This window comes from Numenius arquata, chromosome 2, assembly GCF_964106895.1.
Source record: "Numenius arquata chromosome 2, bNumArq3.hap1.1, whole genome shotgun sequence".
NCBI classification, from domain to species: Eukaryota; Metazoa; Chordata; class Aves; order Charadriiformes; family Scolopacidae; genus Numenius; species Numenius arquata.
In genome coordinates, this window is record NC_133577.1 from 65141983 (window position 1) to 65160952 (window position 18970).

Below are 18970 nucleotides of genomic sequence, written 5' to 3' on the forward strand. Positions count from 1 at the left end.
GTATATACATGAGTAATCTGTGTGGATGTGAAAGTGTACCCAGTATGTAGAGTCTGTGAATATGCACTGAGTATTCATGAGTCCCAGTGCTGGGACTCTTTAGTCTGGAGAAGAGAAGGCTGAGGGGAGACCTTATCAATGCTTATAAGTATCTAAAGGGTGGGTTGAAGGAGGAGGGAACCAGACTCTTTTCAGTGGTTGCCAGTGAGAGGACGAGGGGCAACGGGCACAAGTTGGAACATAGGAGGTTCCACTCAAATATGAGAAAAAACTTCTTTAGGGTGAGGGTGAGAGAGCCCTGGAAGGTTGTGGAGTCCCCTTCTCTGGAGATTTTCAAGACCCGCCTGGATGCAGTCCTGAGTAACATGCTCTAACATGCTCTAGGCAATCCTGCTTCGGCAGGGGAGTTGGACTAGATGGTCCCTTCCAACTCTAAAAATTCAGTGAAATTCAGTGAAATTCAGGGAGACTGACAAACTGCGAGGGTCCTGAATGGGCCAGGACCTTCCATTCTGAGCTGTGTGAAGATCTGCAGACTGGCAAGCAAGTGGCATTAACGCCTCTGACCAACTAGGGTACAAACCTAAATCTTGTGTGATTGCAAGGCCAGTGCATTGCCTCACTCACGTGTGTGTCCCCCACAATGGCCCGCATCTATGCATCTGAAGTACATGGAGGAAAGCAGTGTTGTCCATGCAAGGACCATGGGTAATAATTGATGTCATGACCTGTGTTAGGACCTATAGTTCAGCAGAGGAGCAAAGTCATGTGAGAGAATGCTGAAAGGGATCACAGAAGCAATCTGTAGATGTCAGGACGAAGAGGGTAAATATTACAGTAGAAGAAGTTACAGGAAATGTCTTGTGAGATGGTTTGTCTTAAATTCAGCCAAGGCACAAGGAGACAAGTTTAGCAGGGTGAGAACGACAGAAACTTAGCAGATCTGAGGACAGCTGCTGTCTACTCCTAATATACATTCCGTTTACCACCAAACTCAGCCTATTTCCTTCCTGACTTCCTCTGCTCCTGCCCTACCTATCCACTTAAGGCACAGATCTCCTCATCATAAGGCAGTGTAACGGGACTCCTACTACCAGCTCTTTCCTCGCTTGAGACCTTTTGCTTCTCCTGCTTTCCCTCACTGGGATACAGAAGGCCATTCACAGGATAATTCTGGTTGGAAGGTACCTCAGGAGGTCGTATCTAGACAGCCTCCTGCTCAAAGCAGGGTCAACTATGAGATCAGACCAGTTTGCTTAGAGCTTTATTGCAATATTCACAGAATCACATGCAGTTGGAAGGGACCTCTGGAAATCATCTAGTCCAACCCCCTTGCCAAAGCAGGTTCACCTAGAGCAGGTTGCACAGGAACTTGTCCAGGCGGGTTTTGAATGTCTCCGGAGAAGGAGACTCCACCATCTCCCTGGGCAGCCTATTCCAGTGCTCTGCCACCCTCAAAGTAAAGAATGTTTAGGTGGAACTTCTTACATTCAAGTTTGTGCCCATTTCCCAGAAATATTCCTTGTTCCTCCCTCATGCTCACATGCTGTACTCTCACCATCTGTGCCATGTAGAGGCTGCACTGATAGCCGTTCTCTTTTTCTCTCCCTATCCTTGCTCTGTAAGAGGACTATCAGCAAATCTTCATCTGGAGGTTCCGGATGCAGGGTAGTTTGCAGTGGCTATGGGCCCACTGTGGGGTGGTGAGGCATGGAAGCCATGAGAGGAAAGGATAGTTGGAAGGTGGCCGTCCTGCTTCTGCCTGTGGGAGAGCTTGGCTGGGAGCCCTTGCCTGGAAGCCCTGGGAAATGCCAAGCTTTCCCAAGGCAGTGGAAAGATATTGTGTGTGCAGGAGATAGGGAAGATGTGGACAACACAGCTTGCCCAGGACATGTGGAGGGGTGGTCTGTGGCTGGCTCTTGGCACTGCTTTCACTGGCAGCAGTACAGAGCCTAGAGCGTGGGGAGGGAGCAGTTCAGCTTTCGGGGATGCTGTGGAGCCCACATTTGTGGGAGGAGTCAGTAAATGGCAATGCCTGATTCTGTTGCCCTCCATCTGTCTGCCACCACAGGCAACTGCTTAGGCTCCTTAAGCTGCCTCTGCAGAAAGCCTATGTGGAATGGAAAAAGAACAGATAGCAAAGAAAGCTGTGTCTTAGAGGTCAGGAAATGTAGGGATAAAGTGAGGATTGCTTACAAATAAAGCTGAGTTAGACCTGGCAAAGGAGATTAAAACAAACAGCAAAAGATTCTTCCACTATTTGGGAAAAAAAAAAAAAGAGAATAAGAAGTGAGGATGCTTCTGGGCAGTAAGAGTGAAGTCAAGATCAAGGAGACTATAGTCTGAGCCAAAACCAAAGAGGACTCTGCGCCCGAGTTATTGATAAGGACAGCAATATTGTCCTTGGGGAAAGAAACAAGCTGACGACTGGGAATAAGCAGCTCAAGCTGCTTAGTGCACTCACAGGGGTGGGCCTGGGTGCTCTCCAGACCCGAGAGAGCTGGCATGTGGAAACACAGGCTTAGAGCATTTTTTTTCAACTCTATTGCAGTGGTGACTCCATGAAGGCTGGAAAAGTGAAAATTCAGCAGTTAGGGTTAAGGAAGGGGGAGAAGTAAGTTTGTCAGTCTCAGACCTGTAAGTGTGACCTCTGTCATGTTTGTAGCGCCTTAGAGGAGATTTGGAAGTATAATTATTACCAAGTGATTAGGGGAAAAGGGAGTCAGCAGTATGAGTTTATCAATGTTAGATCATACCATGCTAACCCAATAGCTTTCTTTCAGATGATTGTTTTCCTGGAGGGCAAAAGAAATTTCAAAGATCTCACCTCTGTATTTCAGTAAAGCACTTGATGCAGTGCCACATAAGAAACAATTAGTTAACCTGGAGGAGATCAAGGCAGGCAGAGGAGGTGTGAGGGGCAGGGAGGTAGAAGTCAGTCTGGGAAGATGGCAGCAGCGAAATCACCTATCAAAGTCTAGCAAAAGGTTACTTGTAGCACTCCCCTGAGGTCAGCCATGGGATTAGTCTTTGCTGCCATTAACCTGAGACCCTGACTCAGAGAGCAATAGGTAGTGTGGAAGTGTCCTGATGATTCAACACTAGAAGGCATTGCTAGTACAGGGAAGGACCAGGATATCATAGAGAAAGCCTTATTTGACCTTGGCAGGAGTACCAGAAACAGAATGAATTTCAGTAGTACGACAGACAAGGTCATATGCTTGAGAACTAATATTAGAAATCTTCTGTAAGCTGGGAACTCTGTGAGATCTGGCAGAGAGCACAGCAAGCAGGACTGGAGGCAGTCCTTGTCTTCTGGGAACTGTTGGGCCCATTTTTCCAGGTCTTAGTGAGGATCCTCAGTGTAGGCTGTATTGCCCCCTGATGCCCACACAAAATTTGGGGAACCTTTGTCATCTGCCACGTTCTGTCCTGAGATCCTTCCCTAAAGGCAGCTGGGTAGACTCAGTGGTAAACATATTCTGAGAAAGCTCAGGAGAAAAATGGTGAGAACTTCAGTATTAGGTGATGGTAGGATGATGGCGAGTGATAGTGTGATGTAGTTGTGGATGAAGCAAATGTTGTCCTAGAATGTACCTGGAGAGGTGTTTCCAGTGGGGATGGGGATACGTTGGTGCTCCTACCCAAAGCCCTGTGAGACCTCTTTTCTAGTTTGTGTTACAGTTTTGGCCAAAGAAATACAGGCTGAGACAGGAACAGACAGGACAGAAAGATGATGAGAGGAAACGGAAGCCTGACTTCATGAGAGGAGCCTGGGAGAACGCAGCTTGTTTAACCACATGCAAGTAAGGCTGAAGTGGATAGGATTGCTGAAATAAATGCATCTTGGAGGAAATGTTTAACTAAAGCACACAGCTTGTAGGAAGACAGTGTGGTATAGATAGACCATGAAAATATTTAGGGTGGAAAACTAGAAGAGGGTTTCTAGCTGTAAGGGTAATGCAGCTTTAGCCAGAATCTGAGGCAGAAAGACATATGGGCTTAAGCTGGAGCTTGAAAAGTCTGTAAGAACGTGGTGATGCCTTGAATAGAAAGAGATGAGACTCTGCTAGCCTGCAGTTTGTTCTCCATCACTAGGGAAGAGATGAAGTCTCTTTTCCCACCATGCCACAGTACAATTATCAGCAAGCAAGTGAACTGCAGGGTGGTAACTCAGGGCACTCCCCATTTACTACAGCACTTTCTTTGGGTACAAGGCTGGGCCTTTTTATTGTATAATTCACACACTCCATGATTTTAGTCATGGCTGAATAAAAATGTGCTTCTTAAATGCAGTTAAAATCCCCAGCACAGCACCTGGAATGCCAGAAGTTAGGGCTGACCTTAGCCCCTCAGCCTTTGACAGTGTGGTGATTTCTCTTGGTTGATTTGGGTTTTGCAAAGTAAAGAAGAATGAGCAGAGAAGCCCCTGCTTATGATAACAAGCCTTTAAAAAGCAGATGGGGATGTGGGGGCTGGTGTGTTTTGTGGCAGCTGAGAAGTGACAGTTGAGGAGATCAGAGAAGGGAGAATCTGAAAAGCAGCTGGTCAGAGGCAGTCGCTGAAAAGGGGATGATCAGTCACAAGAGGATGAAAATAAGGGGGAGAGAGAGAGAATAACTGGAGAATCAAAGACATTTATTTATGCCCGGTGGGAAAGATGTGAAAGATAACCATATGAGACCATGAGTGGATGAGAAAATAGAGACTGTGAGGAGGGGACTATCAGTTTAAATAAAGGTCTAGATTTTTCTCTTGGCAAGAATTGCATAAATCTGGTGACTCTTGTTTAAAATCCAGTGAATTTATACTACTATAAAGGTGGTTATGAGTGGGATCAGAACCGGTTTCCCATAGTCTGGCTCCCTCAAAATGCCTTGTTAGGGTTTTGCCCTAGCACTTCCTATGGAAGTGCCTTAATCTTTAAATCTATGCCTTAATCTTTAAAGTAGGAACAATGCTCACAACCTAGTGAGTGTGCTGTGAGACATTGTTTGGTGGGGAGGAGTAGGGAAAGGTGACATTTACTATTATACGGCAATAATCAGGTAGTATCTGCAATACATAGCACAGACTTTGATGGATGAGGAGCATACTTTCTAAAAGGGGAAAGAAAAATTGGAAAGAGTGCAACAGAAGGCTACAGTGTTGTTCCAAGGTGAGGAAATGCTTTACAGTGAAAAGACTTAATGAACTCAATCTGCTTATCTTACCAAAAAGAAGACTGAGAGATGATTTGATTAGACTATAAAGTGCCTTCACAGGGAGAGATGCTGGTTACTGAATGTTTGGTTTTTTAATCTAGGGGAGAGAAGAATAACAAAAATCTGTGACAGGAAACCAAACAGATTCAAATGAGATATTAAGCATGAATGCTAACAGTAAGCATGAATAGTTATTGTAGTAAGGTACCAAGGGAAAAGGGGGTTTTTCATCTCTTGAATGTTTTTTAAATCAAAGGTAGATGCCTTTCTGGAAGATTCGCATTAGCTGCATGTAAACTCTCACTGTTGGACTTTCTACAGGATAACTTCTCTCTTTTCTGTTTCATAAGCTAAACAGATTGAGCTCTTTAAGCCTTTCACAGCAAGGCATTTTCTGCCACCCTCAAATAACGTTTGTGGTTCTTTTCCACACACTTTCTAAGTAGCATGCGACATACAGAAGGTCAGACTGGATGATCTAAAGTCCCTTCTGGCCTTTATAGTCTCTGAATCTCTGCCTCTGTGAATTCATTAATGTTTGCAAGCTCCCAGAGAGCTGCCAAAGGCAAGCACTATAGAAATGCAAAGCATTGTTGTTACTCTGGATATTCCCTTGAGCTTTATACAGAGTTGGTTGAATATCTCGGTGTATCGTCTGTGCATATTTCCTCAAATGAAATACCTGCATTTGTCACTCATTCGGTGCCCTTTACAAGTTGATTTTCTGCAGCTGTTCTAACAAACAAGTTTATTCCCAAGTTAGGACACAGAAAAAGCAAATGTGAAGGGCCAAACCTCAGCTGGAGCCCCGAGCAAAGAGCAGCATGTTGTTGCCCTGGCCCAGAAGCTCAACGCAAAGCAGAGTTATTCTTAGCATCACGCTTTGCTTTCTCCTTGGCTCCAGGTGTCTTGCACATGGCCTCTGCCTTGCTGAAGAGGTTGCTTCTGGTTGCTTTTCTCCCACCTTCTAAAGGGAGAAAAGCTGTGAGGATGTTGCCTTCTCCCAAGATTTCCAGGCCTGCTACTGAGGTGGGGAGCTCCCCCCAATGACACAGGAAATCTTTATTTGCTTTCATTCCATTCTGTAACCGTACTCATCATGGAATGCTTATTCTTTTGTCTGTATTGCACAGTATTCGCAGAGGGAAGGCTTTTTGGTGCTGAGAAATCCCATGCTAGGACTTGCCTTATCTAATCAGAGGATGGAAGCTGACCCTCTGACCTGTGCTTCCAATCAGTCCTAGCAAACACTGTTCAAGCCGGCACAGCAATCTGCCAAAGAACAAGATAGTGAGGAGGATTTCTATTTTATGTATTTTACATCTATTATGTATGCTCATACATAATTATGTGTTTATATATATGGAGTTACATGTGTGCGTGAGTAGGTACGTATACAGGGCAAGTACATTTGCCAAAAGAAAGATAACCAAATTGCAGAAAATCACAGCCTGCTCCCAGATAATTCGTGAACCAAAAAAGCCTAGAGTCATTGGATGATTGTGTTGGCTTTGCTTTTTTCTGCTCTACATTTCTGGTATTATATGAACTGCTTAGTAGTGTCTGTGTGCGCTCCTCAACCTACATGGCAAAATTAGATTAAACTATGTGTCATAGACACCATACTGTTAAAAAATAATGGTGATTCTCTCACGGCACATACCTTTTCAGCAGAACAGATGCCTCAGCATCAGTTATCGGATTAAGAATATCTGGGTTCTGCTCCCAGTTTCTCTCTGAAGATCAGACTGAGTATAAGAGGGTGGCTGAGTATAACAGCGTGAGTATGGTGGCACAAGGATTTGCCTGTGGCAGGGTTTGACATCTTTTGTGGTTCCTCGCACACCAGGATGAACTTTTTGTCACAGGAAGAGTGTGTGATGAATTGTGTACGCGTAGCACTGAAAGTGGAGAAGTGGGGAATTTAAACTTCTTAGTTGCGTGTGACAGACCTAACCGGTGAACAGCTGGTGGAGAGACTCTTTTAGCTCTAGGGGTGACAGCTTGTGTACTTGGGGGTGCAATAGGATTAGATAGCAATTTCCATTCATTTAAAAATAATCTTGCTCAGGAGGGTCAGGAATCTGGAGATGTAGGAGCCTATAGCTCACTGTTTGTTATTGTAAGTTTTTTTGAACATTATGCTCTAATTAAAAAAAAAAAAAAAAAAGCTTTTGGAATCAAATTTGACCTGAATATAACTCCATTGGCTTCTACGTTCTTACACTAGGGATTAATTTGGCCCTTTCTACTTTTATGTAATGAGCTGATTGCCACAGTATCTTATCCTTGTTACACAATCGCCCTTGTCTGGCTGTGTCCCTGGAGCACTGTGTGTGTGTGTTTCTAGATCTAGGGTCTCACCTTGACTGACTGTATATTGAGTCCTACAGCCTTACCCTGACTACAGGTACATGCTTGCCTGGGACCTACACTGACATCGTGTATGTGTGTGTATATATGTGCATGTTCATTCCAAGTTCAAACACTAGGTACAGACAAGTATACACATACATGGGAATTCAGGGTTTTTTTCGTTTGGCTGGCTGTATCCCTACATTGTTTGTTTTTGCAGGGGGTAGGGGAGAGAGGGAAGGTTACTATCAGAGATCTCATTTAAACAAGAAGGAGCATAGGAAAATACATTCTTTATTATTCTTCTGTAACAACAAGCCAGAAATATAGTATACCTTTAAAAATTTTCTGTCTCATGCCAAAGAAACCTCCATTCAATCATTTTAGAAAATCTTGTTGCTCTCCCTCAAACAGTAATGAAAAGAAAAAGAAATTACAAGTGCCATCTGTTCCCTGCAAGAAATGTGCCTGCCTGTACCACAGGTGGGTGTGTGGGGAAGGGGAGCGGGGGTGAGCAGAAGAGGTGTTTCTGGTGGCCCTGCCTAGCCCCTATGTCGCCCTGGCATGTGTTGGACTTGCCAGCCCCAGAAGGACCATTTCCTGAGGGCAGGCACCTGCGTGTGGCATTGGTACACCTGCCTGCAGCAAAGGGTGCATTCTGGGGCATTCCCCCCATGCCTAGCCGTGCCTGCAGGGAGAACGGGAGCCCCTGTCCCCACATATCAGAGCAACCCATTGCCTGGGTGCCCAAGGAGCACTGGCTCTCGTTCTGTATCCAAGGATGCCACAGGAGAGCTTGGTTTCTGACCGCCCTGTATATCGTGTTCCCCAGAGTGGGACAGTGGACAGTGCAGCAGCTCAGTCACGCTGGGGCAGCTGTTTTCCAGGTGTGCTAGGGAACAGAGTGGGAGCCTGTTTGCAGGCACTGGTATAAAGAGGGCATTTCCCAGTGAACCCTGTTACTCTGTGCTGCATGAAAGAGGACAGACAGGTCCTTGTCCTTCCAAGTACAGTATTTGCTTTCCAGTGGGACTCCCCATAGCAGACAGCCTTCATGTGTCTCAGCAACTCTCTTTTCTCCCCTTTCCCGTCTTCTCCTTTCTTGGATGGGTTTCTAAACATAGCAGTCCCTTGTCTAGGGTTGAGATGAATCCAGACTTTCTGCCTTATAAATGAAAACAAAAAGGAAAGGATGGGCAAGGTCATCATTAGCCCCACAATACAAGATATAGAAAATATTATTAGCAACAAAGAAAAATTGGTCAGGGCAGGAGGAGGTCACAGGGAAGGTGCAGGGAAAGGAGGATTCCCCCCTCCCTCCCAACCCCTGCATTGTCCCCTGCCTCCCTCCCATTCATTTTACCTCTAGTCTGTCCTCTTAAAAACAATCTCTCTCACTCTCTTGCACACTCACACACACACACATACACACACACACGTATATAGATCCCATTTGTTTTGTGCAATGTTTCACCATTATTTGATGCAAGTAAAATATAGATCTATAAATATACCACTCTGACTCAAGTCCCATTTCAAGTATGATTGCGGAGTCCAGTATGGTAAAGGGAGAAGGTCCCCTGAGAGGGAGGTTGGGGAGAGGTTTGGATCCAGCAGGCAGAGTCTAGTCCTGGCTTGCTGGGAATGTGGAGCAGCAGTAACACGCACACGGAGTCTGCAGTGCACCAGTTCTGCCCTTCAGAGTGGGCTATGGTTGCAGCAGATGGGATGGTTGGAGTGGCTATACAGTGCATGGGTGAAGAGTCCTTCCTCCTCACATCTTGGCAGCCCCCCTCCTCCTCCTCTTCCCCCCTAGCAGTGTGCTGGGAGTGTGGGTACAATGTGTGCGCACACTTGTGGGCGGACTGCTTCTCCCAGTCCTCCTTCTAGGGCAGCCTGGTCTTCTGCTTCTGGAAGAACATCCTCCTCTGTCGCATGCATCCCTGTGTCAAAGGGAAGTCATGCCAGAACAGTCCAGAGCATCCTGTCTCTTTGCCTCTGGTGGCCCTGGATAGGCCAGGAGGGATTTTGCCACTCCAGGCTTTGATTAAAGACTTGGCATTGTGTGCCCATGGGTTGGTATGACCACCTGTCTAGGACCAGAAGGGAGTGAGGAGCCAGCGTGCATCACTTCCACAGGGATCCAGCAGCAGTGAGCAGGAGGGCTGTGAGACTTCTGAAGGCATCGGGATCCAGCTGGAGCAGGGGGAAGAGGTGATGTGCCCTGGCAGGGTCCACCTGCAGTGCGTGCTGGGCTCTGAACACAGGTTGCTAGTGAAACACCCTGCAAAGCTGGGATGGCTGCCAGCTTGTTTCCTGATGGCAGGGATCACACCATCCACCGGCACTGCGGATGCACGACCTCCGGTGTCATCTTCCTCGCCCAGGAATACCCACTGTGACGGGTTAGAGCAGGTTACCATGGCAATGCGCGCTCTTCCCTGGAGACAGCATTTATCCCACTTCCAGTGATACAAAATGAGTCCTTATGTTGAGTTCCTTTCTTTTTTTTTTTTCCCTCTCACTTTTTTTTTCTTTTTTCTTTTTTTTTTTTCTGTCAGGTTGGAAAGAGCTAAGACTAATAGGAGGCACTGCAGTCTGAGGGCTTTAAAATCTGTTTGGGAGAAGTCACCCTATGTGACAGTGGCAGTGTGTGTGGTTGTGTGCACACTCGTGTGCAGCTGTGGATGGCAGTGAACACAGCAGTGATGATGAGGGGAACATATTGCGGGCTGTCCTGCCTACTGTGCCAGACCCTTCCTGGGCTCTCCCACCTGTGCCACGCTGTGGTCTAGGTTCCAGCCTTCACCTCAGGACCCTCCAGAATTGTACCCCCTCTCTTCAGTCACCCCAGCTGCACAACCCTACTCCACACACCGTGCTTGCCCCTCTGCCTGCCACACCAGCTCTTGTGTGTGTGTCTTCTTCTCTCACCACCTTCCCCTAAGCTCACACTACCCCTCAGCATGGCTTACACTGCCACGGCTGGTAAGCCACCTCCTCCTGTAGTCTTTCCTGATGACCCACTTCTGTTCTGCCAATCAAACATTTCCAAATGGAGGCTTCATATCCTTACTCTCTCCATTTATCATAGAAAACATAAAATAGAAAACAAGAGCACACCTAATTTTTCTCATGCTCTGTACTCATTTTCACAGACTCCTGCTGTAACCTGAATAACTTTGCCTCTCCCCATCCTCATCTGCCCATTTCCACTGGCTCTGCGCTATGGCTGAGATGTTTTTGTTAGCTCCTCAGTGTCAGGGTGCGTGTATTTTGTCTGAACCAGAAGGTGCTATGCACTGCTGTGATGAGAGTACGGTAAGGTGGCTGAATGTATTCATGGCTGGGCACAGAGGGGCGATCAGCCTGTGCACGTGTGGCTCTGCCTGGATGCGCAGGTGGGGTGCCTGGATGTCTGGAGTTGGGGATGACTCTGTGTGTGTTGGGATCAGATGAGTCAGTAGGGGGGGGTGTGTGTATAGGCAGACAGCTCTGTGTCTGTGGACCTATAAGAACGATGTGTGTGTGTCAGCTCACAGATTTTGACTTGGCCAGGAGCAAGGAGAGGGACACTATGCTCCCTAGCAGTGTATTAGAGTGATACAGGTATCTTTCCACCTTTAAAAGTGAGAAGGGAAATCTCCCTCTGACTGTTGTCGACCCCTGGGGACATTTCCCTCCCTTCTGGTGTGCTCTCAGCAGCACTGACTTGTAGGGTGGGCAGCAACTTACTGTCACACAACAGCAGTGACGCTAACAGTGAGACATGGACACTTGTGGTGTCCTGCTCCTCACACAAGCTTTCACAGAGCTGTTCTCTGTGTTTGCAGAGAGCTCTTGACAGGATATAGGACGACTCAGGACTGAAGCTGAGAGGATGACACAGGTTCCCAGAAGGTGCCAGCTGCCTCCACAGCAGGCATGTGAGGGAAGCTCTGTGCAAGGGCATGAGGCACGGCAAGCACTCAAGGTCTGACTCTACTTTATTTGTCTGGGAGGGCCCAAGGGTGAAAGGGCACAAAATGGGCCTGGGACGGAGGAACAGAAGTTGAGCCAGGTGCCCTGACCCCCCCAGAAGCACGTTGCACTACTTGGGTGAGTGGAGCAATAGCACAGTCTGTCTATCTGTCTGTCTGTCTGGGAAGATGTATTTTGGGAGGACCCCATGCTTGACTGCTCTCAGGTACCTTTGTTCATTGCTGTCCCTTCCTTCCTAGAAGAGTTTCATGCCACAGAAGAGATTTGTTTTTGCTCTTCATGTTCACCTTCTGTGTCACCCATGAGAGGCTGCCTCTTCTTCAGCTCCCGGTGGTACTTGGCCATGAGGGAGGCATAGATGCAACCATAAGCAGCTGCCACCACCATCATGATGCAAACAATGCCACAAACCACCCCTGCGATGATCACAGTGCCAATAGCCCGGCGCACGCTCACAGGCCTATATCGCTGTTTCTGAGGGCATCCCACACTGGGTTCCACTTCTGTTTCTGGGCCCAATTTAGATTTGGAAGGAGCTGGGCTTCCTTTAGTGCAGGGTGGGCCAGTATTGTCCAGCACTGTAGAGCTGTTCTCATCATCCAGCTGGGAGCAGTAGTTAAACATCTCCATGGGCACCATTCGCATATCCTTCCCTTTCAGCTCCTTGGGCAGGGTACATGCCAGCTGGTCGATTTTCCCACCTGTCCCAATAGAGATAATAGGAGTGAACCACAGCTTCATCCCGACACAGTGATAGGACAGCAGAGCTAGATCTTCAGGTGGGATAAGTTCCTATTACTCTGTTCACACCTGGTAAGGATTTGCCCTACGGAAGTCAAGCATAGCAGCATTATGGTTATCAAGTAGGGAACTGCTTTATTGCAGCAGTGGGGCTATCAAATCCAGTCCCTCGTGTGTGAATGCATTGCTGAGTAGAGAAAGTATTCAGAGAGCTTCTCCCGTCCCCAAAAGGCAGCTGTGATCTAGTGCAGGATGTTTCTAGAGTTCAAGAGTGACACTGAAGTCAGGAGGTGCTGCAGACCCCTGTGTCCTGCCAGATCCACAGTGCACGTCAAAGGTGGGGGGAGGGGGTGCACCTCCATGCACTGGGCAGAAGGAGCACACACGATACCCTTCAAAATTATTGTTTTGCCTAACTTGGAGACATTTTGCATGCCTTAGCCCTCCACAGCTGGAACAGCGTCAACCATGGCAGCTGGCTGGGATGCTTCTGCCTAGGTTGGATTTGACAGTATATTTGACAGACATTGAGCATATCTGCATAGACATCTTTCAGGCCAAGACATGAAAGCCCTCTGAAACCATCTATTAAGTCAGCCTCATACTGTTTAGTAAGTTATGTAAGTGTCAGTGGAACCATTTTAGAAAAGGAGAAATTAAAGCAAAAAGATAGGACCAGGCTGTATCTTCTCAAAATAACAACAGACACACAGTCCCATCTTCTAACAAGTAATCCATCCCCCCTCTGTGAAAATAGTGACAGATGTTGAACCAAATGCTTGAGCGAGTTTGGGCTATTTCTTTGGAAGGGGAAAAAAAAGGCAAAATTAACTCCCCATGCTTTCTGTCAGCTCTGTGATATGAGAGTCAAGAAAGAAAACAAACAAAACAAAAAAAAAAAAAGAGGAAAGTGGCACTTGTATGCTTGTTTGATTCTGCTCACACAAATGCATATTTCAGACTGCAGTGTAGCCATAGGCGTAGATAATCTCTTTGCAGCATGGCTGTGATCAGCAGGGATGTGACAGCTGACTGTTGCTATCCGCATAATTTGAGACCATTTCCTACTCCTTCTCCAGCAAGAGAAGGTCAGGCCTTCAATCATCATTCCTGTAAAATGTGCCATCTTTCTTTGAGTCCCTGCTCCTGAAAGCATGTCATCCCATCGACATTCTTGCTAAGTGATACATGCCTTTCCAGCCTTCCATATTTCGAGGAAATGCTGGAAATACAAACTTGTCAAAACTGCTTGTTTTGGATGACAATTTTATAGCCAATCTGACATGGGGCCTGGCTTGTTAATTGGAGCTTTAGTTTGAGCTTGCCAATATTAGTTGCAGTATATTTTCCTAACTGTCGCTGTTTCCTATGGTTCTTCTGTTGAAAACAAACCTGATTCTTTACAGCGAAATCTGGCTTTTATTTCTCCTGGCTTAGGGAAGAGAATGGGACAGTTCTTTTCAAGTGTGAAAAGCATGTCTTCTCTTCAGGCAGAAAGGGTGAGGCAAACTCATAATCCTAAAATTTTGATTTTATTTGAGGAAAGTTCTTTCCTCTCAAAAAAAAAAAAAAGTAATCTTTAAGATTAGAAACAAAACAAGGAAGCAGGAATTCAGAGGACTTCTCATCTTAGCAGTGTTTCTATGTGAAGTTGTGGTGACACTAAACTGTCTCTTAGTGTTGTAGCACGGTTCTCATGCTCCTTGGCTAAGGTCTGGTGTTCAGTTTAGCCTGACCTGCCTGATGTATCTGCCCATGTTTCTTCCCTGCCTACCTTTCTCTGCTTTTCCATGGAAAACCAGCACTTCCATGCTTGGCTCCTGTTGCGCGAGCACCTACCTCTGTAGGAGAACCACTCCATCCAGTGTTTGAAGTCTCGGAGGTTGCAGTCGCATTCCCAGGGGTTATCCCCAACTTGGAGTTGCTGCAGGCTGGTTAGTGGTTCGAAGGTCACCCTGTCCAGGCTCTGCAGGCGGTTGGACCTGAGAGAGAGGGAGCGGAGAGCAGGCAGGTCATCGAAGATGCCCGAGGGTATCTGGGCCAGGCCGTTGATGGAGAGATCCAGCTGGCGCAGCAGGGCCGTGTGTTGTAGCAGGTCCTTGTCCAAGGCCCGGATGCTGTTGTTCCTCAGCTGGAGCTCTGTGAGGTTCCCCAGGTCACTGAAGATGTTCTGAGGGAGCTGATCCAAGAAGTTGTTGGATAGATCCAGCCTCTGTAGGGCAGAGAGGTTGGAAAACACTGCTCCCGGCAGGATACTGAGTTTGTTGTTGAGAAAGAGGAAGGTCCTGGTGTTTGTGGGGATGTCTGAGGGGATGGAGGAGAGGCCCAAGCCGCTACAGTCCACTTCCAGGTTGCCACTGTTACACTTGCAGGAGGAAGGGCAAGCAAAGAAGGACTCGGCAGCACATAGCGACAGCCAACAGCCAAGCACTGGTAGTTGAAAAGCGGGGGAGAGAGAACACATGTATTAGAGCAGTGCTTTCCCGTCCTCACCCATCGCCACCTTAAATGCAGCTACAGCTACAATATGACCTTCACAGCAGGACTCTTGGCTGCAATGCCCTGCAGTGTAATGAGCTTCCTCACAGCTACATCCCTTTACTGCTGGCCTGCAGCCTGGTAGCATGAGTTTCCTCATAGGTTTTTTTTATGAGCTAGCAAGTGAATATCCTTCCAGTTTCACAAGGAAGTAAGAACAGTGCATCCCAGAGGACTTTAATGCCAGATACTAGAGCATTGGAACCTGTCAGATGAGAATGGAGGAGAGAGCGGTGGGAGGTGTCACCTCTGATAAAGGACAGCTCTTTCTAAACAGTCAGGATGGAGAGAGGAGGGACTGGTATATATTTAAGAAGCTCTGTTTTTTCAGAAATAGACGTGTTAATGAAAAGCTTTTAAGAAAAACGAAAACAAAATAACCTACATCTCAGTTGTGCTCCTGGAGTTTGAATCCTAATCTTTGTGATAGATCAGACTCCAGGCTAAGTTAGCCTCTAAATCAGAGTATCATTTGCTTTCCATATCCACGGTGTGTTGTGTGGGCCTTGTAATGAGACTTTTTTTACGAATTAGATTACATTACAAAAGGATGATCAAGAAAGCTGTTAAAAATTAACAAGGAGACCCTAAACCTCTGGACACCCGGTACTCCCCATTCCTCTCAAAATAGTTTCTGAATCCCATAGCAATAACCCCACAAGTATCTTCCCTGATGAAAATTACCCACATCAATGAAGACGAGGAAAAAAATTGCAGGTTGGTAGTTGAAGAAAGGGGTGTTAGGAAAAGGGTTAGCACACACCCCTTTCTCCTGCAGTGTCTCAAAGGTAAGGTTGGACAATCCACAAAACAGCATTTTTTAGAGCTGTTTGTGGGTCATCATTCCAGACATGGGTCCAGATGCTATAAGTGGCATCAGGGCACTAGTTACCAACCCTCCCTGGAAGCCAGTGGCTTTTAAAACTCTCAGGAAAGCAGGCTTTGTGCCTCCTGTCATTAGAGGAGTAGGAGTTATGTTTAAGCAGACTATGTAAAACATTTGCATCCTTCATCTTAATTCCTTTTGTGGAACTGAATTAGTTTCTTTAATGTGGGAAGCAAATTCAGCTCCCTCGCTTTTTTTAAGGTGACAAGTTTGAGCATTTGACTAAAAGTGAAGCAGGTTTGTCTGTACGTCATGCCCTGTCCTCTCCATTTCTCACTTTTCTTCAGAGAAGGCTTGGGGTTGGTAGAGTCTTTTTAGGGGTGAATGGTAGCTAAAATGGATGCATTTATTGTCTCACCATTCTTTCCTGGATTGGAAACCAAATTCTTCTGTCCTGCTTTTTTCCAAAGAACAAACAAGCAGGCGTTTTCTTTCTTAACCCCGAACAAATTGTGAAGGGACTGCTATAGAAGAGGGAGCCTGTGGAGACCCATGCTGTGGAGAAGCTCTGCCTGGAACAGCTCTTCCTCTCTTCCCTCGTGCCACTCTCCCTAGAGTTTAGTCTGACCCATAGCCCATTTTTTCATATTGACTTGGTATCTGGCAGTGATGCTGCCTTCATACACAAACGCTGTCATCCTGCATAGGGCCTTTTTGCCTTCCCAGCAATCCTTGTGAGAATTGGCAGATTTATGGAGTGGTAGCCTAAGGGTAACTACACATTTTGGATCCTAAGCTATATGACTTTATTAAGGATGAATGGATAAGTGTCTAGAGAGAGTGTCTCAGCTCTTTTTTATTTCACCCATCTTTCACAATTCCTTCAAGAATTTTTTTCTGTCCTGAAGTTGAGATCTCAGGTGTACCTCAGCCAAGACTGTACCAATCTGTGTGCTCTTTTAATGATAATTATGGATCCTTACGGTGAAATGCAAGAGAGATCTTGGCCCTGAACACCTCCATGCTTTCTTGTCATGCAAAGGTTGGGATCAACAGTAGAGATTGCCATGAAAGCAGATCATAGCCTGCGGACTGGTGCAGTGCAGACACTGTCTGGCTGGCTGACATTTAATTCCCTTCAGAATACATCGTGCTCTTGTTGTAGGGAGAGAATTAAAAGAATGGGAGCTGCAGTGGGGAGGGGAGAGTGCTATGAGTCACTCAAGTGACCCCGTCTTTTCCTGGATGCTTAACAAAAGTACAGTATTAATAATAGATTGACAGCTGTGATGATGAGATAACACTTAGCTGCTTTGTACACCAAGAAAGGCAAGAGCAGACCGTGTGTAATGCAATACAGGTGGCATTCTCTTCAGGGCTTCTCTCTCAAAATACCTACAGACCACCGGCCCCAACTGGGTGGCCTGTGGAATTCCACCAGTATGTATGCTGACAGTGGCTAGTAGGAACAAAGTCTCAGGCAGTTGGCTGTGGTTATGTTCAGGAACTGGATTTATGCCAAGTTTTTGCAGCCGTGTAGGATGTGCCAAAAATGTCTTTTTGTTACCAATATATTGCTTCATGCTTTTGGAAATATTTTACTAAAATCATAGAGAGGAGAAGGTCTGATTTCATTTTCACTCCCTGCAAGAATTACATCTACTGAGATGTAAAAAAGGTGAGACCAACGAATTCATCGCACTGGTTAGGATGCAGCTTTACGGGAAAGAGAGGCAGGGAAGCGATAGACAGAACTTGAAGCTGTCTTCCAGCCCTACAGAACAATAAGTAGTATGTGGTTTTGTGTTAGGGGGAGATGAAGTTACTTTGTGGGGTGTTTGGTGACTCTAGTAGGTGGCAGAAAGCTGATCCAAGAATATCAGATTAAGTCAAGATTCAGTAGCGTTCATTATACATAATTTATACAGCAGTCTTGTCTGTGAGGATGGCTTACAAAGATGCCTGTTTTCTGGAGAAGGAAATAATTCCCTCAGCTTCTTACAGTGGTACACCCAAATTTGATCAGGAGGGCAGGAGCAAGGGAAACCACAGACCCGCTCAGCTGCCTGGGCAATGAAGTGATGGACACACTCCAAGTGCTCCCTTTCCTCTGCTACAGTCCCTAGATGCTTCTCTGAAGTGCAGGTACATTCCCCAATGTGGGGCTTCCACGTCGCCGTAGCAGCCTCTGCTCTGCACTCAACGGTACTGTCGCAGATGCCCTAGAAGATGCACGGGATGAACTTTCACAATTTAATTTAAAAGAGATCTTCTTTATTTACTTCTTGATTTTCACTACATGTGGCAGTGCCCAGTAGGAGAATTCTGTATTTGCATCCTGCATTCCCTTCTAAAATCTGTCATGACTTCTCCCATGAAGAGCTGGGAACCTTGCTCAACACCCTACCACAGAGAGGAGTCTGCAGGTTACAGGATGCTGATCTGAGAATTGTTCAGGGTGGATCTTTGTGCGGTGGTATCTGTCTCGCTGTTTCTCACCTGCCAGGCCCACTGGAATTCAGAAGCAATCATCACTTGCTGTCCCACTTTAAGCCCATCTTCAGCTTTAGAGTCTCACTCTCCCTCCCAGCTAGCCTGGCCTCTAAAGGAATCAGGAATTAGTTCAAACATCTCCATTCTTAGCTGTCCCTCTCCCCTGTTCTTAACCCTGATGTGACCTATTTTCTTTCCACTCCCTTGACAAACAGGATCATCTTACTTAGTACCTGAGTAGGCATTACTTACGACAAGCCTCTTGCCACCTCATGAGGAATCTGCTCCTCCACCGGTGGCCAGCAGTTGTAGGCAGCATTGTTGTCTTCTCCAGCGTGTCTTCACATCCACCAGCCAGCCTGGCACTCAGCCCCAAAGGGAGGAGGAATGACCTTGTAGCCTGCCTGCCAGGTCCTGGAGGGGGAGAACAGAGCAGAGTTGGTGGGATTCAGTTCCCTGGGCACAGGACATGGGGCTGGGCTCAGTGTTGTCCTTTCCCCTGCCCAACTAGAGTTTTGCCTTTGAGGCATCAGCTCCATTTTGGAGGAGAGATGGAGGATGTTTAGGGAGGTGCAGCATGACAAAGGCACAACATTAATTCACTTTGAATCTTGCAGTGCAGAAATAAGGCCCGATTCACCTAGGTGCCGAAGAGACAAACCCGTGCTTGAATAGCTTGCTATATTAGCCTCACGCTCAAGGTTAACCTGATGGATTGCTGAGGTGACCCTGCCAGGGCAGCAGACTCCAGCTCATTCCCTGTTGCCGCCGCGCAGGCTGGTACCACCTGTGCGTCCTCTCCCTGACGCACGGCTCACCATCACCGAGGTCT

The 18970-nt window shown here is 46.7% G+C and overlaps 2 protein-coding genes across 2 annotated transcripts in view; one reads left to right on the forward strand and one right to left on the reverse strand.

Annotated features, from left to right (window-relative positions):
• CACNA2D4 (calcium voltage-gated channel auxiliary subunit alpha2delta 4) overlaps positions 1-18970 on the forward strand; it is a 131573-nt gene that overhangs the window by 68875 nt on the left and 43728 nt on the right. The gene's annotated exons all lie outside the window — the stretch shown is intronic.
• On the reverse strand, positions 11787-18457 carry LRTM2 (leucine rich repeats and transmembrane domains 2). The gene is made up of 3 exons (XM_074163378.1): positions 18391-18457; positions 14121-14711; positions 11787-12241 (listed from the first exon to the last, which is right to left on the reverse strand). The coding sequence occupies exons 1-3, from the start codon at positions 18455-18457 to the stop codon at positions 11787-11789; spliced, it is 1113 nt and encodes a 370-aa protein (XP_074019479.1).